The 27,750-nt window shown below is 44.1% G+C and overlaps 1 protein-coding gene across 1 annotated transcript in view; it reads left to right on the forward strand.

Annotated features, from left to right (window-relative positions):
* The first annotated feature begins 6,436 nt into the window (after nt 1–6,436).
* The window catches only part of LOC135548118 (inactive tyrosine-protein kinase PRAG1-like), a 39,410-nt gene continuing 18,096 nt past the window's right edge, over nt 6,437–27,750 (forward strand). Inside the window, exons 1-3 of the mRNA XM_064977408.1 lie at nt 6,437–6,637; nt 10,212–10,568; nt 10,746–12,535. Coding sequence (XP_064833480.1) covers nt 10,311–10,568; nt 10,746–12,535 — 2,048 coding nt within the window. The 5' untranslated portion in view covers nt 6,437–6,637; nt 10,212–10,310. The remainder of the gene's footprint in view (nt 6,638–10,211; nt 10,569–10,745; nt 12,536–27,750) is intronic.

Here is a 27,750-nt window from a genome sequence, read left to right on the forward strand (position 1 = left end):
GCGGCAGCACACGGGAAACACGGACATATGACAGTCAATACAGCAGTGGGGAACAGAGCTGGGGAACTGACAAATATAGGGGAGGAAATAAACAGGTGATTGAGTGAGTCCACTATCGCTGAAGCGCGTTACGAGGGAAGGCAGGTGTGTTTAAATGATGGTGGCATTAGTGCGTAATGCAGGGCAGGCGGGACACCAACGTTAGTCAAACAAAGTAAATGTAAACAAACACTGTATTGCATCTAATTTCGATATCATGGATGGTCAGTTCTTGCATCAATAGCTCTGTCTATGAATTTGAGAGTAGTTACATTTCTCCAGCCCCATCCCTCAACTTTTTATCAAAACAGTGGTTGGGAGTTCACTATGTTATTGTTTCAAATGCAGATTTCCCTTTTATATATTGCAAAGTAATGTGAAAGAGGCATTGAGAAACTAATGAGAAGCCGAGATAGAAGCGTAGATAGAAGCGTAGATAGAAGATGTGCAGGGTTGGGGATTGGTGCCTTTTTTGACACCGAACAAAATCCAGATTATTAAACCACTCCGGGGGATTGGTCCAACAGATATGCAGATTATTAAACCACTCCGGGGGATTGGTCCAACAGATATGCAGATTATTAAACCACTCCGGGGGATTGGTCCAACAGATATGCAGATTATTAAACCACTCCGGGGGATTGGTCCAACAGATATGCAGATTATTAAACCACTCCGGGGGATTGGTCCAACAGATATGCAGATTATTAAACCACTCCGGGGGATTGGTCCAACAGATATGCAGATTATTAAACCACTCCGGGGGATTGGTCCAACAGATATGCAGTAAGAAGAATTAGTCAGAAGCTTTGACATAATCGTTGTTATATACAGTATCTCCCTGCTCAGTAGTCCCTACCCAATCCCCAGTCTCCACCCCAACTACAAGGACTCTGGTTACCCCCATCTCTTTTTCACTCTCACACACATACACACACACACACACACCAATAACAACTCTGGGGTGAGGTTACCAACAAGCTCTCGTTGTCTCACTGCAGAACTAGATGTTTATCTACGTATCTCCAAACATCACATTTTAAGTGTTTTTGACAGCATGGGTTGACTCTGAAGTTGCTCTAAACGTCAAATTTAGAAGGTTAATAGTTAAGGCTTTGGATAGGGTTAAAACCTTAAGTTAAGGCACTCATTCCAAATGGTTAAGATAAGGGTTAAGGTTTTGGATGGTGTTAAAATAAAACATGTCAAATAAGTGTCCACCACTGGATCCAGAGTTATGGGATTACACTCATCCATCCACACCTAGCAACACCTAAACCTAATTGATGGTAATGGCTCTCACTGTTGCCCATGGTGGTCAGTTCTGAAGGCGCTTCATGGATAGACGTCCAATTTTGAAGTCACTCTTGAGCGATCTGCCTGGAGGTTACACCATGACTCCTATTGGCCCAAACAGACCTATGTAACTCCTCCCATCAAGTCTGAACCCTGCACTTTTTTCTTCTGACACATTAAAACCCATTTTCCCTTGGCTGACCTTAATTCAAGATGATCTTTCCTTTAATAATTCATAGATAGGCAGTGGGAGGGATGCTTTGCACTGGCAGGCATGGCTTCTCCCTCATGGGCTTCCTCGTGTTGGAAGCAGGGGGGGGCAGCATGGGCTTCCTCATGTTGGAAGCAGGGGGGGGCAGCATGGGATTACTCGTGTTGGAAGCAAGGGGTGGCAGCATGGGCTTCCTCGTGTTGGAAGCAAGGGGCGGCAGCATGGGCTTCCTCGTGTTGGAAGCAAGGGCGACAGCATGGGCTTCCTCGTGTTGGGAGCAGGGGCGACAGCATGGGCTTCCTCGTGTTGGAAGCAGGGGCGACAGCATGGGCTTCCTCGTGTTGGAAGCAGGGACGGCAGCATGGGCTTCCTCGTGTTGGAAGCAAGGGGCGGCATCATGGGCTTCCTCGTGTTGGAAGCAGGGGCAGCAGCATGTGCTGCGTCCAACATAGTACCCTATTCCCTACATAGTGGAGTCGCTGTTTGTTGGAAAAGAAATGTCATGGTTAACAACACAGCTCTAGTAATACCGGGCGACGATGATGATATATACCGTTGGAGACCCCTGTCCGGCCATGGTAAAAAGTAGTTCACTATATGCTTATAAGGAAGCGGGTGCCATTTGAGATGCAGATGCAGTGTAGGTCAACCATCCTCTCTGGCGCCTCACTGAAACCATAGGGCTCCATTCAATCAAGGTAAAAAATAAATAATAATAATACATTCTTTTTAACCTTTATTTAACCAGGCAAGTCAGTTAAGAACAAATTTTTATTTTCAATGACGGCCTAGGAACAGTGGGTTTAACTGCCTGTTCAGGGGCATAACGACAGATTTGTACCTTGTCAGCTCGGGGATTTGAACTTGCAACCTTCCGGTTACTAGTCCAACACTCTAAACACTAGGCTACCCTGCCACCCCAAATTTCTGATTGAGTCCAACGCATGAACATTTTCTTTCAATTTCATTTGCGCAATACGGATTGAATCGAGCCCATAGTATCTCTCACTCTCTCTATCTCTCCCTCTGTCTCTTCCTCTCTCTCTCACACATTGTGTGGATGGTCTGTACTGGTTGAATCACAGTTGTTTCCACGTCATTACAAGTCAGAGACTCATTTTACTGTTACAAGTAACACAATTTGGTTGTGCATCAGAATCTGAGATTCTGTGCAGATTATTTTAGCAATTGTAAAGATTTCCACCGACCTGCGACCATGAACATGCACGCCTTCTATGATTACATAAGAAGACATTTATTACTACAGTAACCTCAAGATGTGTTAATCATTTTAAGGTTTAATAAATACTGTTACATTAGTTTGTAAGATTTGTAAGACAGCCTCAACATCTGAAGGAGATGTATCTTCTGCTTGGATAGCTCCATCTGTGCAACTGAGTCTGGCTTGAACTCCAGTTCATCTACAAATGAATAATTGATATGTTGGATTCACATCTCCATTTCAACCAAAAATCAAAGTTCAAGAATAGGACTAAATCAAATCAAACTTTAAATCCACTTTAAAATGTTGGTCCCATGATCCAGGAGGTGAAATAAAAGATCCCAGAAATGTTCCATCCGCACAAAAAACGTATTTCTCTCAAATGTATTGACATGCCTGTTAGTGAGCATTTCTCCTTTGCCAAGATAATCCATCCACCTGACAGGTGTGGAATAAAACACAATGCCACAGATGTCTCAAGTTTTGAAGGAGCGTGCAATTGGCATGCTGTCTGCAGGAATGTCCACCAGAGCTGTTGACAAGGTAGAGAACTGAATGTTAATTTCTCTACCATAAGCGGCCTCCAACATAATTTTAGATCATTTGACAGTATATCCAACCGGCCTCACAACCACAGATAATGTGTATGGCATTGTGTGGGCGACCGCTTTGTTGATGTCAACGTTGTGAACAGAGTGCCCTGGTGGCTGTGGGGTTATGGTATGGGCAGGCATAAGCTGAGGATATTGAACACAATTGAATTTTAGCGATGGCAATTTGAATGCACAGAGATACCGTGACAAGATCCTGAGGCCCATTGTCGTGCCATTCATACGCCCCAAATCACATTATGTTTCAGCATGATAATGCATGGCCCCGTGTCGCAAGGATCTGTACACAATTCCTGGAGGCTGAAAATGTCCCACTTCTTCCTTTGCTTGCATACTCACCAGATATTTCACCCATTGAGCATGTTTGGGATGCTCTGCATTGACGTGTACAACAGAGTTTTCCAATTCCCGACAATATCCAGCTCTTCGCACAGCCATTGAAGAGGAGTGGGACAACATTCCACAGGCCACAATCAACAGCCTGATCAACTCTATGCAAAGAAGACTGACTGGTTTTCTGATCCACGGCATCCTTTAAAAAAAATGTGTCTGTGACTAACAGATGCAAGTCTGTATTCCCAGTCATGTGAAATCTATAGATTAGGGCCGAATGAATTTATTTAAATTGACTGATTTCCTAATATTTCGTTATATTAACTGTAAATCTTTGAAATGGCTATATGTTTCTTTTATTTTGTTGTTCAATATACATGAAGGCAGGGTAAAGTGACTAGGCATCAGGATAGATAATAATAAGGTGTTTGAAGTAGATATGTACATGAAGGCAGGGTAAAGTGACTTAGCATCAGGATAGATAATAATAAGGTATTTTATGCGGATATGTGAAGGCAGGGTAAAGTGACTAGACATCAGGATAGATAATAATAAGGTATTTGAGGTAGATATGTACATGAAGGCAGGGTAAAGTGACTAGGTATCAGGATAGATAATAATAAGGTATTTGAGGTAGATATGTACATGAAGGCAGGGTAGGCAACAGGATAGATAGTAATAAGGTATTTGAGGTAGATATGTACATGAAGGCAGGGTAAAGTGACTAGGCATCAGGCTAGATAATAATAAGGTATTTGAGGTAGATATGTACATGAAGGCAGGGTAAAGTGACTAGACATCAGGATAGATAGTAATAAGGTATTTGAGGTAGATATGTACATGAAGGCAGGGTAAAGTGACTAGACATCAGGATAGATAGTAATAAGGTATTTGAGGTAGATATGTACATGAAGGCAGGGTAAAGTGACTAGGCATCAGGCTAGATAATAATAAGGTATTTGAGGTAGATATGTACATGAAGGCAGGGTAAAGTGACTAGACATCAGGATAGATAGTAATAAGGTATTTGAGGTAGATATGTACATGAAGGCAGGGTAAAGTGACTAGACATCAGGATAGATAGTAATAAGGTATTTGAGGTAGATATGTACATCAAGGCAGGGTAAAGTGACTAGACATCAGGATAGATAATAATACGGTATTTGAAGTAGATATGTACATGAAGGCAGGGTAAAGTGACTAGACATCAGGATAGATAATAATATTTGAAGTAGATATGTACATGAAGGCAGGGTATTTCATCAGGATTGATAATAATAAGGTAGATATGTACATCAAGGCAGGGTAAAGTGACTAGACATCAGGATAGATAATAATACGGTATTTGAAGTAGATATGTACATGAAGGCAGGGTAAAGTGACTAGTCATCAGGATAGATAATAATAAGGTATTTGAGGTAGATATGTACATCAAGGCAGGGTAAAGTGACTAGACATCAGGATAGATCAGGATAGTCAAATAAAGAACAGCGTAGCAGCAGCATATTATGAGTGTAAAAGTGTGTGTGTGTGTGTGTATTGGGTTTTCAGGTTGTGTCCCATAAAAGGAAGACAATAACATAGAATTGGACTTCCCAACCCTTAACTGACTGGGTAGATAAAGCTGGCGTGTTGGTGAACATGCCAGTACATGTCCTCTCCTCTTTACCTCTTCTTCTTCTCTCCAGCCCTTACATTAGACCTTCATAGGCAATGATGGTGCTACAGGTGTAGGATCATAATTAGATGTTTTGTTTATTTACCTAGGCAAGTCAGTTAAGAACAAATTCTTATTTATGATGACAGCCTACTGGGGAACAGTGGGTTAACTGCCTTGTTCAGGGGCAGAACAACAGATTTTTACCTTGTCAGCTCAGGGATTCAACACAGCAACCTTTACAGTTACTGGCCCAACGTTCAAACCACTAGACTACCTGCCATCCCTGTTGATCAGGAAAAAAGGGTGAAGGCAAGTGTTTTCAATTTGCATTGAAAGTTAATAATGAATAATCCCCTATCAGCATATTAGGGTAATCATGTGTTGCTCAGACGAAAACAATTCACAGACAAGACAGGTCCCTTTTGGGTATGCCTGCCCTGAGGCGAGAGTTGTCAACTCAACTCTGTGTGTGTGTGTGTGTGTGTGTGTGTGTGTGTGTGTGTGTGTGTGTGTGTGTGTGTGTGTGTTAAATAAAAAAAGGTGTGCAGGTGTGGTTGGAAGCTCTGTTCGGGGAGGTGACAGTGATGTTTCAGTTGTGGAATGGGATTATACTGAATGGTACTGGCAATGCGGAGTTGGGCTTCCTTTGGCCCGGGTCATAATGCGGTCATAATGAGGATCAGCGGGGGTCGGCCGCTCCTCCCAGCTGTCTTTCTCTCCTCTCTCAATTAAATTCGCTACTGTTGCTCCGCAGAGGTTGAGAGCAGAAGGTGAGCTCGTTGTACTGCGATGTTAAAACTGTACATTTAAAATAAAATTCAAATAAAAAGTTGATGTTGTTTTGTGTTTCTTCACACATTTGTTTGTTGTTTGACAATGTAAACATATGTCTCAAATGCCAATAAAACCCCTTTGAATGAAATTGAATAGTATCCGAAACCACTTTACATCCACTTGAATGCGACCGGACTGGTCTGCAACTCAACGAGTAGTTGATTCGTTTAGAGTAGGAAGCTCCGCCCCTCGCTGAAGGGCTTCATGCTCACTATTCGCCCGTTCCTCCACCAGTTCACCTCGCTGTGCGTTTCAAGAGCCGCGGATCAAAGCTGCCTGCTGGGACTCCACACATTTTCCCAGCTACCTATCGGCGCCTCGGATGTGGGATAAATAACATATAACTTTGTTTTTGGGACCTACATTGTTTTGAGTTTTTTGGGGAGGGAGAAGGGGTTGCCAGGCAAGTCAAGAACGGGAGAAGTCCTCAGGTAAGCAAAAACATTTGACACTTTCCACAGAACTGGCAGGCGTTTATCTTTTCTCCGACCAATAGATTCGCATATACAGTTATGTTTATTTAAGCCAGTAACGTTGTTTGTTTAATGTATATAGGTTGTTGAACATATAGCTGTCCGTCTATTTAGTGTTTTCATCCTTATAACCAGGCTAAGAACCCCCTTATTGGGTAGGAATATGTCACAGGTGATAATGCTTAGCCTGTGACCATAGTCCAGGAGGACGCATTTAGATACTACAAGTGAAACATGTTATTTGAGACCATGGCTGAGCAAGGATAAGGAGCTTGAAAATGTCAACATATATCTATAGATATTCTCAGGAACGAGGCACGTCCTCTAGGAGGCTAAGGCATCCCACTTGTTTCAGAAATGGAATGAATGATACCTTCAGGAGTCGCGGTTCGAATGAGAAGGTATTCCAGAGACTGGAGCAATGTGTTCGAATGCTCGATCAGCTGAATGGGAAATTCTGTCTCGATGTTCAACCAGGCGCTTCAGCACAGGAATGAATTAATCGCGTCAAACAAACACTGCGTGGCAATGCCTTGTAGATCCTTACGATAATTCGGTGTATGTCGTCCGTGATCGAGTTGAGAATGTATGACTCTATTTGTTAATATATCGTTTTTGTTCCGTTTATTAGACAGTCGAGGAATGTAAGGAGTATCGATCCATAGACACCCCCCACCACCATATGTGCGCGTGCGTGCTAAGGCTTGAATTACTGGTCACATAATATCAGTATTGTCTTAATTATCTTATGGCTACATTGAACTTGGAAGTGTAAAAGTCAACCAATAATTCCGTTTTTTTCAGCTGTTCTTTCTTTGACAAAGCCCTGCCCCTCTGTCGTTATCTGCACATGACTGTCAAAATGTTGCCCCTGAGTTTAAACATTGTCACACAGATTGCATTCCCCCTGCATCAGGCTAGCCCTGAGCAAATAATACATTGTGTGTGGTCAGTAGTGTTGTGTTGTTAGGGCGACAGGAGTCAGGCAGTTTTGCTTCCAGACACTGTTCTGTTATTGCATGCCAGGGCGAGACAGCAGGGGGTAGACTACAGCGCAGAGGCAACACTAGTTGATTACACACTGGCACTCAGAGAGACAAAGATGGTTTTTATTATGTCCCCAAGATGCGGAATGACACAAAGTTTGAGGACAAAGTTGACCCAGACCCTTGCAGCAGGTCACCTTTGCGCTGCTGATCACTTTTTTCCATTGTTTTCCCATTTTGACTTCTGAATTTCTTAACAGCTATATGACAGAAAGCCCAGACTTGAATTTGTGTCATGACTCTTGACCATCTGGCCGTACTCGTGTATATAGATGTTAGTCTCAGAGTACAGGACTAGGCCTACATAGAAAGGTTGTTTTTTTTTTTACTGAGGAAGAAAGAGCGTAGGCTACACTCAGAATCTGTGTGAGGATTTGGTCGTGTTCATTTCTGGAGGTGATGGAGCTGGAGAAATGGACATCAGCCTCAAATGAAACTCCTTCTCGCCACATGTCCAGGCTTGTTTTTGTTTTGGGTGTTACAGCGCATTTGGGAAAATATTGAAACCCCTGGACCTTTTCCACAGTTACAGCCTTATTCTAAAATATATATATTTTTCCCCTCATCAATCTACACACAATACCCCATAATGACAAAGCAAAAACAGGTTTTTAGGAATAAAAAAACAGAAATATCTAATTTACATAAGTGTTCAGTAAAGGGTCTAAATGCTTTCCAAGTGCACTGTGGGTAGATACCCAAGCTGATGAGAAAATGGAAAAGATCATATTTGTCTCTACCATTCAGAAGTAGACCATGTAACATACATCTATCAGTCATACATTTTAATATAGGCTACAGTTAAAACAACAATCAGTGCTGTTTCCAGATAGTTATTGTGTCAGAGAAACAACAACAAAAGAATATCAGATTATGCTGTAGGTGTAAACATGCCTCTCACTAAGTCAAGAAACTCCCCCCCTTCTACAACCCATGTCTATAGTTTGTCCCTAGATATTATAATGCTACAAAATCAATACCAGTTTCTGGTGTTTGAAATTGAATGAGTAATCTGTGTTATTCCACCAGCTTTCATATAAGGCTACATCCCCTGTATTGCTTTATTAATGACTTTAGGTGGTGGGGATATGTACTGCTGTGTGCCATTTCCAAGGCTTGTCTCTGGGTATTTAGCTCTGTGTGAAGACAGAGGGGGACACCGAGGAGAAACAAGACAGACAAACCCTCTAGTCATGTTGATTCTCTCACCGTCCTCCAGTCTCTAACATGAATTGCACAGGGAGAGGTGTTAAGAGCTGCTGGTGTGGTGGTCTGACACAATGCGCCTCTCCACATTCCAGGCATTCTGACCTCTGGGATGTTTGAGGCATTCTACAACAGGAGACTGCATTCTAAACGCCTTTATGTTCCTGGGGGTCACGTGGGCTCAACAGAAAGTAGGACCCTCTAATTTAGGACGCCTGGGAACGAGGACAGAGCTCAGAGGCATCTGAAGTTACAAAGAACACTGCAGTGTAGTGATAGTGGTGGAGCGTGTTGAGTTTACTACAGAGGTTAAAGCCTGGTATAGTTTAAACTTCCTGGCAACACATGACTACACAAATTCAGACACTTGATGGATTTGGCCATAAGTAATTTGTTAGAATCACTGGGAAAATTAAATCCAGAGAATATTATTGGGGAACACACACTGGCAAGTCAGTTAAGAACAAAAAAATCTTATTTTCAATGACGGCCTAGGAATAGTGGGTCAGTGGGTGTCAAGTACTGATCATTATGCAACACCACAACCAACTCTCAAATACCTTTTCCTTAAAAGTGATATTTTTATTGCGTTGATATGAATGAAGTTGTATTTCGTAATTCAACAGATCTGAATGGTGTAATGTTGAGGGTTAAAGTCTAGAAAGGTGACTGATTGTCTGACTGTTGTCTCGGTGTGTACCTGTAGGGGATCTGGGATTCCAGGTTGACAAATCTGTTGAAGTTGAAATGTGTACAGGAGAGACTGTAAACTATGAGTCCCAAATTACATCCAGCTTCAGGCCGATTCATCCTTGAGCGGATGGTCGGGGAGGGGGGCGGACATGTACACTGCAAATTGACCGCAAGAATCCCAACCAATATAGTATTTGACAAAAACAGAATAATTTCAAACCTTAATTACGATCACATATTGCTTTATTTATGAGTGGGAATACTTGGGAACAGATTTCTTAAATAAGAATCACTTTGACCTGATTTCCTGGTGATTTTTAGTCTTCTATGTCCAATATTAAAAATGGTATAAATAAAATCACCTCCGGGGCAAATTGTTCCATTGGACCACCTATTGGGGAATGAACTTGTCTTGTTCATAACCACCACTGTTATGTTCAGCTCAAACAATGTGTGCTCTCAATAGCATTATGATAGTTATTGATTAACTCAAGGAATTCAGATAAGAAACAGTGCTTTTAAAATGAGAATCGCCACAGTAAATACAATTCTATACACATTGTTATTCTGATTTCTCCTCTCTGCAGGGTTTCATGTGATACCAGGCTTCTCTGTACAACTACGAACCATGTCGAATCATCCCATCTCCCACCTACATTGACATCAACTATACGTTTCGGACAAATATGTCGGCCTGCGGTGAGTTTTCAGAACACGTGTGGAAACCCGGCTCGTGTAAGAACTGCTTCCATCCGCGTAGCGCCCACCGTGCCAGCGGGGGCAGCATAGTGCCCTGTGGTGCCCTGAGGACCAGTCTGGGGGGAGTGGAGGAAGAAGAGGAGGAGGGAGTAACCGTGCCCTACTCCAAACCCACCATCGCCGTTCGCCCCACCATGATGCTCCCTGACTCCAGCGAGATGCTGGCAGACCTCAACATAGAACAGGTTAGATCTCACTAACTCAAATACAAATGTATGACACTGTATGCCTTTGCATTTAACTAAGTACATCTAGAATTAAACCCGTAGGTTTTAGAGTCACTTAATATGAAGTGATTCAATAATGCCTGTATGCTTTCTATAACCATTAATTATATTTCCCCTCAATTTGTTTCCCCTCAGGACAATGTGAAGAATCCAGTAGAACGACTGGGACTTAAGATGTTGGGCCTGTCCCCTATCTACATAGACAGTAAAGGTTGTAACAAGGCCCTGAGAGAGGCCGTACTACAGAGTACTACAACCCCTGAGAAGATAGACTACCCCTGCAGCCGTTTTCCCCCCGGTCCTATCAGCCCCCAGTCTTCTCTGTCCCCGTCAGCCCTCCAGAAGGACTCTAGTATGATCATCAGCAGTGTCTTAGTGACCCAGGAGGACGGACACAGCCGAGGGCCTCACAGTCTGAAGGAGAAAGGGAATAGCAACAGTGATTCGTCCAACAGGCAACAGATCACCAAGACTACCAAAACCACCAAGAGTACTTGCAACGGGCACGGCGTCCGCATGGTGACCACCACTAGAGGGTCTTCCACAGTCCAGGCCATCCAGGAAGTGAAAGCACCTCTGGGTATTGCTATCAACATCATTGCCACTGTAACAACGACGGCTGGGAATGGCATCTGTAACGGTCTTATCACCACCACAACCGCCCCTAGTAATGGGGGCCTTACGTCTGGGAACACCAACCAGTCCAGTACTTCTCCCGTCCCATCTTTAACCACCCTGGGCTCAGGGGCATCTCCGGGGTCTCTTGGGCACAACCTCCTGTCCTGTGGAGGAGGCCGAACCGGCTCCTTCGTCTCCGAGACTGGTACTCTGTCTCTGTCAGACTCTTGCTCCTATCGCAGCAGCACAGACTCTCTCACAGGGCCGGATGGCTTCGGACTGGCTGGGCCAGATAGTCCCACTCCTCAGAGCCTCTCAGCCTCGTCAGCCAGCTCTCCCTCAGACGGACAGACGCTGTCGTCAGAACCCATCTATGCTGAGAGCACCAAGAGGAAGAGGAGGCCTCAGAGTGCTGGAGGAGGGAACGGGAAGGTCCATGCCCAAAAACAGCACTCCGAGCTGGAGGTGGAGCACACAGAAGAGGGTCAGAACCAGAGGGCCAAGATAACCGTCCGGGCTGCTCATACTGAGGAGAACAACCGGACATTCTATCTGAGCAGCCCGGACTCGGCCGTCAGCACCCAGTGGCCTGACTTCAGCCCCACGGCCCTCAGCAACCCCGGAAGCCCAGCTTTCAAGTGGCCCTCCAGCTCCTCTGTAACAGAGACATCATCCCCAGGTTTCCCTGCTTCCCTCCAGCCCAAACCCCAGAACAGCCCCCCTATACCGCCCAAGAGGAACAACCGATCGCCCAAACCGTTCCCAGGGACCTCCAGCATCTCCCCGGTGCCTGAGCTCAGCATACAGACTCTGGTTTTATCACCGTCTTCCAGAGACGTCCAGGTGCAGGTGAAGTCCCAGATGGAGCCCCACAGCTCAGCCTCGTCTGAGGTCCGGAGGCACAAGCTCCATACCACTCCCTGGAACTGGGAGGGCCGGATCGAGGAGGAGGAGGAGGAGACAGAGGAGGGCCATGCTCAGGAGAGTGCCTCTCAGAGCAGGGTGACAGGGCTCATCAATAGGGCGGCTGTCTGGAGAGACGCCAGTGACTGGAGACCCACGGGGGTGACACAGGGCAGTGAGGGCCAGCAGGGCAGCACCCAGACCCTACCAGGCACCGCGGCCAACAATAGTGCCAGTCAGAAGCAGTCAGGCTGCAGCAGCGCGGAGGAGGGCAAACATAGCGGGAGCATGTTGGCCAAGTCGACTCCGTCGTCTCTCTCCAGCACGGAGCAGCTCTCAGCAGAGGGGAAGAGTTCAAGCCATGACCCCACTCCACCACCCCCTCCCCCTAAGAAACACTACAGGTAAGAACCTGGGCCTTTTGGTTTTAAACACTGACTGAGCTACGGGCTATGGATGGCATTCCAGACAGTGTAGAATGAACATCAGTCATTCTACTGTAGTGAATTAGTTTTGTGATTCTTTGTAGTTTAGTCACTCTTTTGTGATATACAGTACCTGTATTTTATACCTGTATTTTATTCCTGAGAGTGTAGCATGAATGATGTTGAGAAACAGAAAGGCCATGTATAACAAATTGAAAATGAATGGGCTTTTGGAAGTTCACTTCAATCTTAACAAAGTAGGTTTGCTTGTCTTTATAGTTTGCCCATTTAATCTACAGTGTTGTCATTAAGTTCAGTGATTTCAGTTGGAAATGGATGGCTCCTCCATACAATATTTTAAGTGAACGTAATGTATCATGACAGAAATAACTTTAATTTGTAATGTTCATTATTGGGTTTTTAGACTCCTCTCTTACCCAGTGTACTGCATGGTGCTGCTTGCCAGCAATCGTAATTCTTTATAGCACGACAGTAATGAACTTCATCCATCATGAATTGGATTCTTATTTCCTAATGGGGGAAATGTATTTCTGTTCAACTTCAAAGGGTATTTCATCCTTTAGATGTGATTTACATTTAACAGGACACTCTTATCCAGAGTGACTTACAGGAGTAATTAGGGTTAATGTAAGTGCCTTGCTCAAGGGCACATCGGCCTATCTGTCACATAGTCAGCTCGGGGATTTGAACCAGCAACCTTTCGGTCACTTAACCTGCCACCAGGTCCCAGTCACTCACTACAGCTACTATTCCACCGGTGGATACAGTCATGCAAGGCTGTATAAAATAAGGCATCAACACTTGGTTAATGTAGTGTGGACATTTTAGATGTTCCTTGTACTCTAAACATTTTTGCTGTTTGATTTATTAAGAATTCACTGACTATTTGGGGAATCTCAACTGTGTTTTGATGAATATTTTCAGCTTAGCAGCCACATGCTTGATGCCCTTGTTGTGTCTGTCTTGACTGTCTATTTCTTTTAGAGGTCGACCGATTAAATCGGAATGGCCGATTTTAATTAGGGCCGATTTCAAGTTTTCATAACAATCGGAAATCGATCTTTTTGGACACCGATTTTTGCCTATTTATTTATTTATTTTTTAAAGTTTATTTTATTTACACCTTTATTTAACTAGGCATATCAGTTAAGAACACATTCTTATTTTCAATGACGGCCTAGGAACGGTGGGTTAACTGCCTCGTTCAGGGGCAGAACGACAGATTTTCAGTGTCAGCCCTGGGAACCAACCTTGCAACATTCGCGTAACAGGCTGTAAGCCAAGGTAAGTTGCTAGTTAGCATTAAACTTATCTTATAAAAACAATCAATCAATCATAATCACTAGTTAACTACACATGGTTGATGATATTACTAGATATTATCTAGCGTGTCCTGCGTTGCATATAATCTGACTGAGCATACAAGTATCTAAGTATCTGACTGAGCGGTGGTAGGCAGAAGCAGGCGCGTAAACATTCATTCAAACAGCACTTTCGTGCATTTTGCCAGCAGCTCTTCGTTGTGCGTCAAGCATTGCGCTGTTTATGAGTGCTGTTTATGACTTCAAGCCTATCAACTCCTGAGATGAGGCTGGTGTAACCGAAGTGAAATGGCTAGCTAGTTAGCGCGCGCTAATAGCGTTTCAAACGTCACTCGCTCTGAGCCTGTGGTTGTTTCCCTTGCTAACGCTGCTTCAAGGGTGGCTGTTGTCGTTGTGTTTCTGGTTCGAGCCCAGGGAGGAGTGAGGAGAGGGATGGAAGCCATACTGTTACACTGGCAATACTAAAGTGCCTATAAGAACATCCAATAGTCAAAGGTTAATGAAATACAAATGGTATAGAGGGAAATAGTCCTATAATTTCTATAATAACTACAACCTAAAACTTCTTACCTGGGAATATTGAAGACTCATGTTAAAAGGAACCACCAGCTTTCATATGTTCTCATGTTCTGAGCAAGGAACTGAAACGTTCGCTTTCTTACATAGCACATATTGCACTTATACTTTCTTCTCCAACACTTTGTTTTTGCATTATTTAAACCAAATTGAACATGTTTCATTATTTATTTGAGGCTAAATTGATTTTATTGATGTATTATATTAAGTTAAAATAAGTGTTCATTCAGTATTGTTGTAATTGTCATTATTATAAATAAAAATAAAGGGGCCTTTATTGGCATGGAAAACGTGTGCTAAAGCAAATTAAATAAACAAAAGGGAGAACAAATAAACCTCTCTCTCGCTCGCTAACACTTCTCTCGCTCGCTAACACTTCTCTCGCTCGCTAACACTTCTCTCGCTCGCTAACACTTCTCTCGCTCGCTAACTCTTCTCTGTATCTCTCTCTCTCTGTGTGTGATGATTAAACGATGCTCCCTTGTTTTTGCAGTGATGCAACTTGAGGGCTGACTGGCTACTGTGATCTCTCCTTTCATAGTGAGATTATTCAGCTGGTATCAGCCTCCATTCTCAGTCTAGAACCCTAAGGATCATTCAGACTGTTCCGGAACCAGTCTCAATGCATTCCTTGTTCCATTTGTAGTAGTCTTAACTTTTCACTGTCATTTCAAGAACATCATGGGCTGTAAAAAATATTCCTTGTCACATTGTACATCACACAATAGATGGGACTGGTAAAAGAGTCCTTGTGCTTTTGTCCCATTGACACTGACAGGCACACACACAAAGATAACCTTGTCAATGATCTGCATTTAACTAAGATGTTAATGTATCTTAGATTGTAATTCACTTTATAATATCTTTGACACTGTGAGAAAGTTGTGGCCTATCTATGCACAGACATGACTGTATAGAATAACCTAGTGACATTTCCCCCTGTACTGTTTAGACCATAGGGCTTCAGATCACTACTACACGTTAAGCTTTGTGACTCATAGACCTAAACCAGAAGGAGACAAATAGTTTGCCAGCATGTTGACTACAAATGGGCACTTTTAAAAATAAGCCTTGCTTTATCGGGTATGTTGTAGGGATTAGAATACAACTGTGTATTCCTCAAGTCCTTTCAGAGATGCAGGCGTTTGATCAACAAGGCTGTGCTGGTTCGCTGTGTAGATTACTATCTCAACAACATATAATGTCTTTGTTTTAACCTGCAGGGAAGCTGTAGTGGTGCTATTCTTGTGGGTGTTACAATATGTCTAACTTAGCCTAATGCTATATAAGTCCTTGGGGAGTAAGATCATTTCAGGCATCAAGATGATCCCAATCAAAAAAATCCCAGTGACTTTTCCTTTTAATTATTTGACATTAGAAACTAAATTAATTGGTCTTGGCAACAGCTCCTGTTTTGGCTGGCTGTAGGGAACACTGTCACCTCTGTTTGGCTGGCTGTAGGGAACTCTGTCACTTCTGTTTGGCTGGCTGAAGGGAACACTGTCACCTCTGTTTGGCTGGCTGAAGGGAACACTGTCACCTCTGATTGGCTGGCTGTAGGGAACACTGTCACCTCTGTTTGGCTGGCTGTAGGGAACTCTGTCACTTCTGTTTGGCTGGCTGTAGGGAACACTGTCACCTCTGTTTGGCTGGCTGTAGGGAACACTGTCACCTCTGTTTGGCTGGCTGTAGGGAACACTGTCACCTCTGTTTGGCTGGCTGTAGGGAACACTGTCACCTCTGTTTGGCTGGCTGTAGGGAACACTGTCACCTCTGTTTGGCTGGCTGTAGGGAACACTGTCACCTCTGTTTCCGACGGTGTTTCCCAGACCTTTATTTGGGTTGTAATACCAGTAAGCATCTCTCCCATTTGATATCATGACATTGCTAGCATGCTGCTGCGCTTGTAGTAATACACTTTTTAGAGACTCATGTGGGAACATGCCCTAGCGATGTCCTGCTTTTGGGTTGTCTGATCTTATTTGTTTTCCCAGAGCTTAACTGTTGAGGGTAATACTGAAGTCTTGGTCTGACCTGCCTGGGCCAAGCCAGAAAGCTTATCGTCTTTAAACAAACGCCCTGGAGCTGCTTCAGCCCTCACGTAGACTACAGTGAATTGTCCTTTTAACATGGCAGCAGATTCAACCTCACAGTCAACATAATACATTCAGGAAACATCTTGAACAGACCTAAATCCCAAAAAGACAGTGTCTTAGAAAAGCCTTTGAGAACAGTGTAACACAGGGAAGTAGAAGACAAACATACCGTGTTGTGTGTCCCAAATGGCACTGTCCCCCCCTATATAGTGCACTACTTTTGATCAGTGCCCCATAGTGCTCTGGTCAAATTTAGTGCACTATATAGGGAAAAGACTCAACTAGTGATACGGTGGCATTTCCACAGGGATGTGAAGGAGGAAAACGGGCAAACCAAACACAAACGAGGCAGCTTTTTGTGTAATGAATCATTTAAAGAAACAGATGGTTCAGAAATCTGTCCTTCTCATGGCTGTATCACAGTTCTTTTGATCATGGCGAGGAACCAAACAAACATGGTCGCAGTGAGATCCTCCTGTTAGGTGATACTTTTGAACCAGTCCTTTTGTCCTTAGTGACAGTTGGTCCAAACCGTTTGAGTGGCCTACAGTCTTACCCCAAATAGTGTGTTTATTATGTAGTGCTGAGCATTTAACGGAAATGTTGGTTATTTTTTGTTGGACCATGTTGGTTCAATAATTTGAATTCCATTTCATTCTGTTTTTATCTGTTTTTCTAGAGATAAATTGTATCAATCCTGAACTGTGCGATGTAGGCCAATATTTTACGTAATTACCACGTTTTCTGTGCTAAACTAACTACAATGACCATAATCCATTGCACGCCTACTTATCCGGCAATTGCTTCGTGAGGTATCGCTACCTGAAAATACATGATCTGAGTGATTGATAGTTGGTATTCAGCCTTATTTACTTTGATGAACTACTAAATAGTGATTTTGTCAGACAGCAGCTCTATAGAGATGAGCTGATGACTTGGAATTAAATAATGCATTCATCAAATAAAACAAATGTAAAATGCACAACTGAAATATATTTGATTAATGTGAATAAATGATGGTTAATAAGTGATAAGCAGTAATGGGCAGTCCCTACTTTTATTCATTGTTTTCTTCTGTTTTCCAGCATTCAACCCACAATGCACAGTGCTTTTTTTTTTAAGTAATTGAAATGGAAAACCATGATTATTTTGTAATAATTTAAACGAATCCAAACCGACTTCAAAAAGCACTATTCGCTTAGCACCAATATTCTAGGACGAGGGTGTTTTCAGTGGGGTAGTGGAAGAGCAGATTGTTGCCCGGGGCAACTACCAAACTGTCCCTGGCAAGGAGGTGACATTGCTTTTCCTGTGGCGAGACACTTTAAATACACTTGTCTCTTGTTAAGAGAGAGAGTTGTTACTTCATGGACTGAAAGCGACCGTCAGATCTGGGATCATGTCAGATGTCCATCATACCTGCGCTGGTACTTCAGTGTGAGGTCCTGTACGAGACTTTTAGCTGAATCCTTTTACAGAGCTTTTGAACCAACTAATATTGACACCTTTTAGCCTGACCTTCTGTCTACTGCTTTTGACTTGCTCGAGAGTAGACAGTGATTTAGTGCCAAGTAGCAAGTACTGTGTATTGCATAGTGGTTGTAATTTACAGAAGCTTATATGGTGCTGACTGTCTACAATAGGTGTTCCCAAACTGTTTTTCTCTGCGACCCCATTTTGCTATAATTTTTTAAAATAATAATCTGCGACCTCACTCAGTGATGTAATCAACGGCCAATGTTTACTTTTTTAATGCGATGACAGTTTTTCAAGTTGAAGGACGTATTGATTTGAAGTGACTGCAATGCATCAGAAAAGTGTTGAAGTTCCTCATAGGTCAGGCAGCCTCTCTCCTCTCTGACTCCTGGCCCTCCAGCACTGTGTGTGAAACCATGTCCTTCTGCCAGCTGCCCAGATAGATACAGGCATCTCCTGTCTGATTTACATCACTGCCATCACCCCTCCCTCTCAGGTTTATTCCTCCATGGCTTGTGGATGTGGAGCTTACAGGTTGCTTCCCAAATGGCACCCTATTCCCTTTATAGTGCACTACTTTTGACCAGGGCCCTATGGTTCCCTATTCCCTTTATAGTGCACTACTTTTGACCAGGGCCCTATGGTTCCCTATTCCCTTTATAGTGCACTACTTTAGACCAGAGCCCTATGGCACCCTATTCCCTTTATAGTGCACTACTTTTGACCAGAGCCCTATGGTACCCTATTCCCTTTATCGTGCACTACTTTTGACCAGAGCCCTATGGCACCCTATACCCTTTATAGTGCACTACTTTTGACCAGAGCCCAGGGTTAGGGAATAGGGTACCATTTGGGATCAGCCCTAGTCATCTGATGAGCTGGAGGTGATGGGGTGAAGGATGTAGGGGTGTATCTGAATGTTCAATGGGATATATCCATCTGGGTAGCATGACTAGTCCTTGAGAACTCCGAAATCGGGAGGGAGAAAGAGGGAAGGAAGGAGAGCCCTGTACGTTAATATCCTTGGCAGCAAGGATGTTGTCCATGTGACCCGCCCCTTGTCCATGTGACCCGCCCTTGTCCATGTGACCCGCCCCTTGTCCATGTGACCCGCCCCTTGTCCATGTGACCCGCCCCTTGTCCATGTGACCCGCCCCTTATCCATGTGACCCGCCCCTTGTCCATGTGACCCGCCCCTTGTCCATGTGACCCGCCCCCTGTCCATGTGACCCGCCCCCTGTCCATGTGACCCGCCCCTGTCCATGTGACCCGCCCCCTGTCCATGTGACCCGCCCCCTGTCCATGTGACCCGCCCGTTGATGAAACAATGGTCACTATTCTTCTACCATAGTATAATAACTACCCTGCATGCAACAGCAAGAGAATCCGCATTTGTACGGGTGAAAGTAAGCCGGTCCTGTACGGCTTCCTGGCAAAATAAATACTGGGGGTACGCCGTACCAGTAAAACTTGATCACAATTACTAACAGAAAATGCCAATAACTATATTACACTATTAACATTACCACATGTCAGCTGTATGAAAAATGTGTGAATTGACTTGAGGCCAGGGTAGCACATGCTCCAAATTGCATTGTGGTTTGACGAGAACACTTTGCCAAGGCAGAGGATGAGTGGCCAAGACGCGCGGGGACAGCAGTGGATGCATCAATTGTGTATGAATGACATAATACACATTTAGGTCTTTTGTAACAGATGTCTCTTTCTATTCATCCGACTGCGGATGCACAGTGCACTGTTTTGATGCTGGAATTATTTTATGAGGGGACAAACGTGCGCGGGTAACCTATAGGAGCGCCCTTTTTTGAAATGATTGAATAGACTGAATAGAGCCCCTCGGCTATAAAAAGAAAGTGTGCGAGCAGTGCTGTGTGGTTCAGTACTGTGCGGTTCAGTACTGTGTCACTGTGCGGTTCAGTACTCAATTAGCCCGACTAACCCGTGCCTGTATAGAGCCTCGCTACTGTAATAAGCCTCGCTACCGTTATTTTAACTGTATTTACTGTTGTTTTTATTTCTGTAATAAGCTACTTATTTTAACTGTATTTACTGTTGTTTTTATTTCTCTACTTATCTATTGTTCACCTAATACGTATTTTTTACTTAAAAATTGCACTCTTGGTTAGGGCCTGTAAGTAAGCATTTCACTGTATTTCACCTGTTGTAGTCGGCGCACGTGACAAACTTTGATTTGATTTAAGATTTACTGTGTCACTGGTTCAGTACTGTGTCACTGTGATTCAGTACTGTGCGGTTCAGTGCTGTGTCACTGTGATTCAGTACTGTGCGGTTCAGTGCTGTGTCACTGTGATTCAGTACTGTGCGGTTCAGTGCTGTGTCACTGATTCAGTACTGTGCGGTTCAGTACTGTGTCACTGTGATTCAGTACTGTGCGGATCAGTACTGTGTCACTGTGCAGTTCAGTACTCTCCACAGCAGGTAACGCTCATTAGGCTGTGTTAACGTTGTATTTCTATCCTTTAGCCCAGGTATTCCCAAACTGGGGTACGTACGCGCAATGCCGTTGGGGGTACAACAAATAAAAATGTGATTCACATTTATTTTTTTCACATTTTCAAACAGGCCATTTTTATATTTTCTCGCCTGAGTAGCCTCGTTTCACTGCCAAAAATAAAATGAAACCATCTAGTGTTCAGCAAAATAACAACACAATGTCAAATACAGGTAGCCTAGTCAAATAATTAACATCCAATCACATTCACCGTTACTCTCTCACGGTAATTCCGCTAACGGTCCGTATGTAGCCAAACGTAGCTGCTGCTCATGTTGTTGTCTGTACTGATGGTGCAAAAGCCATGACAGGGAGACATAGTGGAGTGGTAACGCGCATGCAAGCAGTTGCTCCCGACGCCACTTAGGTACACTGCAGCATCCACCCAGAGGCTCTTGCTGCCAAGGGAATACCTGACAGCTTGAAAGACGTTTTGGACACTAAAGTAAAAATGGTTAACTTTTGTTAAAGCAAGGCCCCTGAACTCGTGTTTTTTCTGCATTATGCAATGATATGGGCAGCGCCCATGTAATGCTTTGACAACATACAGAAGTGCGCTGGTTGTCAAGGGGCAAACTATTGACTCAATTTCTTTGAAATGAGAGACTAGCTTAAAGCTTTCATTACTGACAATCATTTTCACTTGTCTGACCGCTTGCATGATGATGAGTTTCTCACACGACTGGCCTATCTGGGGTGATGTTTTTTTTGCCTGAATGATCTGAATCTAGGATTACAGGGACACTCTGCAACTATATTCAATGCGCGGGACAAAATTAAGGCTATGATTAAGAAGTTGGAGTTCTTCTCTGTCTGCATTAACAAGGACAACACACAGGTCTTTCCATCATTGTATACTTTTTGGGTGCAAATGAACTCAAGCTTATGGGCAATGTCAAATGTGATACAGCAAAGCACCTGAGTGAGTTGGGTGCGCAATTACTCAGGAACTTTCCCAAAACGGAGGACACAAACTGGATTCGTTATCCCTTTTCATGCTCTGCCTCCAGTCCACTTCCCGATATCTGAACAAGAGAGCCTCATCGAAATTGCAATAAGCGGTTCTCTGAAATTTGAATTTAATCAGAAGCCACTGCTAGATTTCTGGATTGGGCTGCGCTCAGAGTATCCTGTCTTGGAAAATCGCACTGTTAGATTCTCGGCCCTCACTAGCATGAAAACTAAATACAGGCACAGACTGTGTGTGGAAAATAATTTAAGACTGAGGCTCTCTCCAATATGACCCAACATTGAAGAGTTATGTGCATTCTTTCAAGCACACCCTTCTCATTAACCTGTGGTGAGTTATTCGTCCTATAAGAGCTCTTTGTCATTTCCTACGAGTCAGGTTGTGACGGCAACTCACACTCATTCTTATGTTTAATAAATGTATAGTGTGGGGGGGGTTACAATGACGGCAAAAAACAACATTTGAGAGTGTGCTGACCCTGGTGCTAGAGGGGGTATGTAGCTGAAGGATGAATGTTGTAAGGGGTACGGGACTATAAAAAGTTTAGGAACCACTGTTCTAGCCTAACACCATTTTTTTCACCTTTTATTTAACCAGGTAGGCAAGTTGAGAACAAGTTCTCATTTGCAACTGCGACCTGGCCAAGATAAAGCATAGCAGTGTGAACAGACAACACAGAGTTACACATGGAGTAAACAATTAGCAAGCCAATAACACAGTAGAAAAAAACGAGTCTATATACATTGTGTGCAAAAAGCATGAGGAGGTAGGCGAATAATTACAATTTTGCAGATTAACACTGGAGTGATAAATGATCAGATGGTCATGTACAGGTAGAGATATTGGTGTGCAAAAGAGCAGAAAAGTAAATCAATAAAAACAGTATGGGGATGATGGAGGTAAAAATGGGTGGGCTATTTACCGATAGACTATGTACAGCTGCAGCGATCGGTTAGCTGCTCAGATAGCAGATGTTTGAAGTTGGTGAGGGAGATAAAATTCTCCAACTTCAGCGATTTTTGAAATTTGTTCCAGTCACAGGCAGCAGAGAACTGGAACGAAAGGCGGCCAAATGAGGTGTTGGCTTTAGGGATGATCAGTGAGATACACCTGCTGGAGCGCGTGCTACGGGTGGGTGTTGCCATCGTGACCAGTGAACTGAGATAAGGCGGAGCTTTACCTAGCATGGACTTGTAGATGACCTGGAGCCAGTGGGTCTGGCGACGAAAATGTAGCGAGGGCCAGCCGACTAGAGCATACAGGTCGCAGTGGTGGGTGGTATAAGGTGCTTTAGTGACAAAACGGATGGCCTTGTGATAAACTGCATCCAGTTAGCTTCCAACACTCTACTCAGCTATCTTGTAGATGGCATCGCCGAAGTCGAGGATCGGTAGGATAGTCAGTATTACTAGGGTAAGTTTGGCGGCGTGTGTGAAGGAGGATTTGTTGAACCCTGTGGCACCCCCATAGAGACTGCCAGAGGACCAGACTGCATGCCCTCCTGAACTCTGTCTGCAAAGTAGTTGGTGAACCAGGCACGGCAGTCATCAGAAAAACCGAGGCTACTGAGTCTGCCGATAAGAATATGGTGATTGACAGAGTCGAAAGACTTGGCAAGGTCGATGAAGACAGCTGCACAGTAATGTCTTTTATCGATGGCGGTTATGATATCGTTTAGTACCTTGAGCGTGGCTGAGGTGCACCCGTGACCGGCTCGGAAACCAGATTGCACAGCGGAGAAGGTACGGTGGGATTCGAGATGGTCAGTGACCTGTTTGTTGACTTGGCTTTCGAAGACCTTAGATAGGCAGGGCAGGATGGATATAGGTCTGTAACAGTTTGGGTACAGGGTGTCTCGCTCTTTGAAGAGGGGGATGACTGCGGCAGCTTTCCAATCCTTGGGGATCTCAGACGATATGAAAGAGAGGTTGAACAGGCTGGTAATAGGGGTTGCGACAATGGCGGCGGATAGTTTCAGAAATAGAGGGTCCAGATTGTCAAGCCTAGCTGATTTGTACGGGTCCAGGTTTTGCAGCTCTTTCAGAACATCTGTTATCTGGATTTGGGTAAAGGAGAGGCTTGGGCGAGGAGCTGCGGGGGCGTAGCTGTTGGCCGAGGTTGGAGTAGCCAGGCGGAAGGCATGGCCAGCCGTTGAGAAATTCTTGTTGAAGTTTTCGATAATCATGGATTTATCGGTGGTGACCGTGTTACCTAGCCTCAGTGCAGTGGGCAGCTGGGAGGAGGTCCTCTTGTTCTCCATGGACTTTAGTGTCCCAGAACTTTTTGGAGTTGATGCTACAGGATGCAAATTTCTGCCTGAAGAAGCTGGCCTTAGCTTTCCTGACTGACTGTGTATTGGTTCCTGACTTCCCTGAACAGTTGCATATCGCGGGGACTATTTGATGCTATTGCAGTCTGCCACAGGATGTTTTTGTGCTGGTCGAGGGCAGTCAGGTCTGGAGTGAACCAAGGGCTATATCTGTTCTTAGTTCTGCATTTTTTGAACGGAGCATGCTTATCTAAAATGGTGAGGAAGTTACTTTTAAAGAATGACCAGGCATCCTCAACTGACGGGATGATGTCAATGTCCTTCCATGATACCTGGGCCAGGTCGATTAGAAATGCCTGCTCACAGAAGTGTTTTTGGGAGCGTTTGACAGTGATGAGGGGTGTTCGTTTGACTGCGGCTCCGTAGTGGATACAGGCAATGAGGCAGTTATCGCTGAGATCCTGGTTGAAGACAGCAGAGGTGTATTTGGAGGGCCAGTTGGTAAGGATGACGTCTATGAGGGTGCCCTTGTTTACAGATTTAGGGTTGTACCTGGTGGGTTCCTTGATGATTTGTGTGAGATTTAGGGCATCTAGCTTAGATTGTAGGACTGCCGGGGTGTTAAGCATATCCCAGTTTAGGTCACCTAACAGAACAAACTCTGAAGCTAGATGGGGGGCAATCAATTCACAAATGGTGTCCAGGGCACAGCTGGGAGCTGAGGGGGTCGGTAGCAGGCGGCAACAGTGAGAGACTTTATTTCTGGAGAGAGTAATTTTTAAAATTAGTAGTTCGAACTGTTTGGGTATGGACCTGGAAAGTATGACATTTCTTTGCAGGCTCTCTCTGCAGTAGACTGCAACTCCTCCCCCTTTGGCAGTTCTATCTTGACGGAAAATGTTATAGTTGGGTATGGAAATCTCAGAATTTTTGGTGGCCTTCCTGAGCCAGGATTCAGACACGGCAAGGACATCAGGGTTAGCAGAGTGTGCTAAAGCAGTGAGTAAAACAAACTTAGGGAGGAGGCTTCTGATGTTGACATGCATGAAACCAAGGCTTTTTCGATCACAGAAGTCAACAAATGAGGGTACCTGGGGACATGCAGGGCCTGGGTTTACCTCCACATCACCCGCGGAACAGAGGAGGAGTAGTATGAGGGTGTGGCTAAAGGCTATCTCAACTGGTCGCCTAGAGTGTTGGGGACAGAGAATAAAAGGAGCAGATTTCTGGGCATGGTAGAATATATTCAGGGCATAATGCGCAGACAGGGGTATGGTGGGGTGCGGGTACAGCAGAGGTAAGCCCAGGCACTGGGTGATGATGAGAGGGGTTGTATCTCTGGACATGCTGGTTGTAATGGGTTGGGTCATCGCATGTGTGGGAGGTGGGACAAAGGAGGTATCAGGGGTATGAAGAGTGGAACTAGGGGCTCCATTGTAAACGAAAACAATGATAACTAACCTGAACAACAGTATACAAGGCATATTGACATTTGAGAGAGACATACAGCGAGGCATACAGTTATCACAGGTGTTGAATTGGGAGAGCTAGCTAAAACAGTAGGTGAGACAACAACCGCTAATCAGCTAGCACAACAACAGCAGGTAAAATGGCGTTGACTAGGCAGAGAGAGTCGGATTAACTACACACAGAGCCTGAGTGCGGCTGGGGCCGACAGATTAAACATAAACAAGCAGAATGGAGTACCGTGATTAATGGACAGTCCAGCATGCATCAGCTATGTAGCCAAGTGATCAGTGTCCAGAGGGCAGCGGTGGATGGGGCAGGGAAGCTAGACTGGCGAGTATTATCCAGGTTAAAAAAACTGTCTGGCTGTGCAGAAGGTAACAATGACTAAATAGATTGTTTAGTTAACAGCCTAGCTAGTTGCTGCTGAAGTGATGCTTGGGAGGAGGATACAGGAAGCCTATTTTTTGAGGTCAATAGTGGGAGGGTAGCATATTGGAGGAGGAAGATGATGCAGATTATGCTCCTACTACTACTTCATAACATTCAGTCTGCTTTCCCTGTATTGATTAACAACAGTCAGTTCTAGATATGTATTGGATTTTCTGAGACGTTAATGAATACAGGAACCCTAGCTAGAATGTTCTGTATAATAATGTCATTATGTATAATTATAGGAGTTGGCTTCTCTATTGCTGTTTATAGCAGCACAGATCTCCTATGGATATTAATATTTACAGTTCAGAAAGTATTCACACCACTTGACTTTTTGACAAAAATGTTGTTACAGCCTACATTTTTAAATGGGGATTAAGTTGAGATTTTGTGTCACTGACCTACTACACACAATAATACCCCATAAAATCAAAGTGGAATTAAGATTTTTAGAAATGTTTACAATTTAATTAAATTAAAAGCTGAAATATCTTGAGTCAGTAAGTATTCAACCCCTTTGTTATGGTAAAATTTGCCATAATGAGTTGCATGGACTCTGGGGGAAAGGGAAGTAGCACAACTGAATGCAGCTTCCGCATTTAACTCCTCTGAATCAGAGAGGTGTGGGGAGCTGCCTTAATCGACATCCACGGGCAGAACTGCAGATTTTTCCACCTTGCCGGCTCGGGGATTTGAACAAGCAACCTTCTGAATGCTGTAACAAGTCACATAAGTTCCTTATTTACATAAGTATTAAGACCCTTTGCTGTGAGTCTCAAAATTGAGCTCAGGTGCTTCCTGTTTTCCATTGATCATCCTTGAAATGTTTCTACTACTTGATTGGAGTCCTCCTGTGGTAAAATCAATTGATTGGACATGATTTAGAAAGGCATACACCTGTCAATATAAGGTCCCACAGTTGACAGTTCATGTCAGAGCAAAAACCAAGCCATGAGGTTGAAGGAATTGTCCGTAGCGTGCCGAGACAGGATTGTGTCAAGGCACAGATCTGGGGAAGGCTACCAAAACATTTTTGCAGCATTGAAGGTCCCAAGAACACAGTTTTTCCATTCTTAAATAAAAGAAGTTTGGAACCACCAAGACTCTTCCCATAGCCGGCATCCCAGCCAAACTGAGCAATCAGGGAGAAGGGCCTTAGTCAGGGAGGTGACCAAGAACCCGATGGTCACTCTGACAAAGCTCTAGAGTTCCTCTGTGGAGATGGGAGAACCTTCCAGAAGGACAACCATCTCTGCAGCACTCTACCAAGGCGGCCTTTATGATAGAGTTGCCAGACGGAAGCCCCTCCACTAAAAAGCACATGACAGCCCGCTTGGAGTTTGCCAAAAGGCACCTAAAGACTCTCAGACCATGAGAAACAAGATTCTCTGGTCTGATGAAACAAAGATTGATTTCTTTGGCCTGAATGCCAAGCGTCACGTCTGGAGGAAACCTGGTACCATCCCTATGGTGAAGCATGGTGGTAGTGGCAGCATCATGCTCTGGAGATGTACAAAACAGGCTTAATGAGCTACCTCGCAATGCCACGCTTATGAGCACCGAAATTCAGAACGAGTTTCTGGAGTGTGCAGCATCATTGTTACTGTGCAGGAGAAAAGATGAAGTTCATTCTGCGCCTTCCCACGTATTTTTCCATACCAGCAGATGAATATAAAGATCAATCTAAACCTGAACTTATTGCTGTGTGCATCCGATACATTCATGCTGGAATGATTTAAAGATAGAGCTGTTGGGTTTATGGAAACCGCTGATTTGTCTACACAAGGAATTTGTCTGAAAATACTTGGAAGTGTTGCAACCTCTTGGAGTTGGATCCCACTCTGTGTAGGTTTATGTTTCGTTGGCGCTTCAGTCATGTCAGGAAACGGAGGAGTTCATGTCCTACTAAAGCAAACCTTCTAAGCAAGCGATATATGTGCATTTCAACTCCCACCGTTTTGAATTTGGTTCTGTGCACCGTGGCAGAAGTGTCGGGACATGTCAGTACCTTTTTTGTTTGACACAGTAA

This window comes from Oncorhynchus masou, chromosome 11 (assembly GCF_036934945.1).
Source record: "Oncorhynchus masou masou isolate Uvic2021 chromosome 11, UVic_Omas_1.1, whole genome shotgun sequence".
Classification (NCBI taxonomy): domain Eukaryota; kingdom Metazoa; phylum Chordata; class Actinopteri; order Salmoniformes; family Salmonidae; genus Oncorhynchus; species Oncorhynchus masou.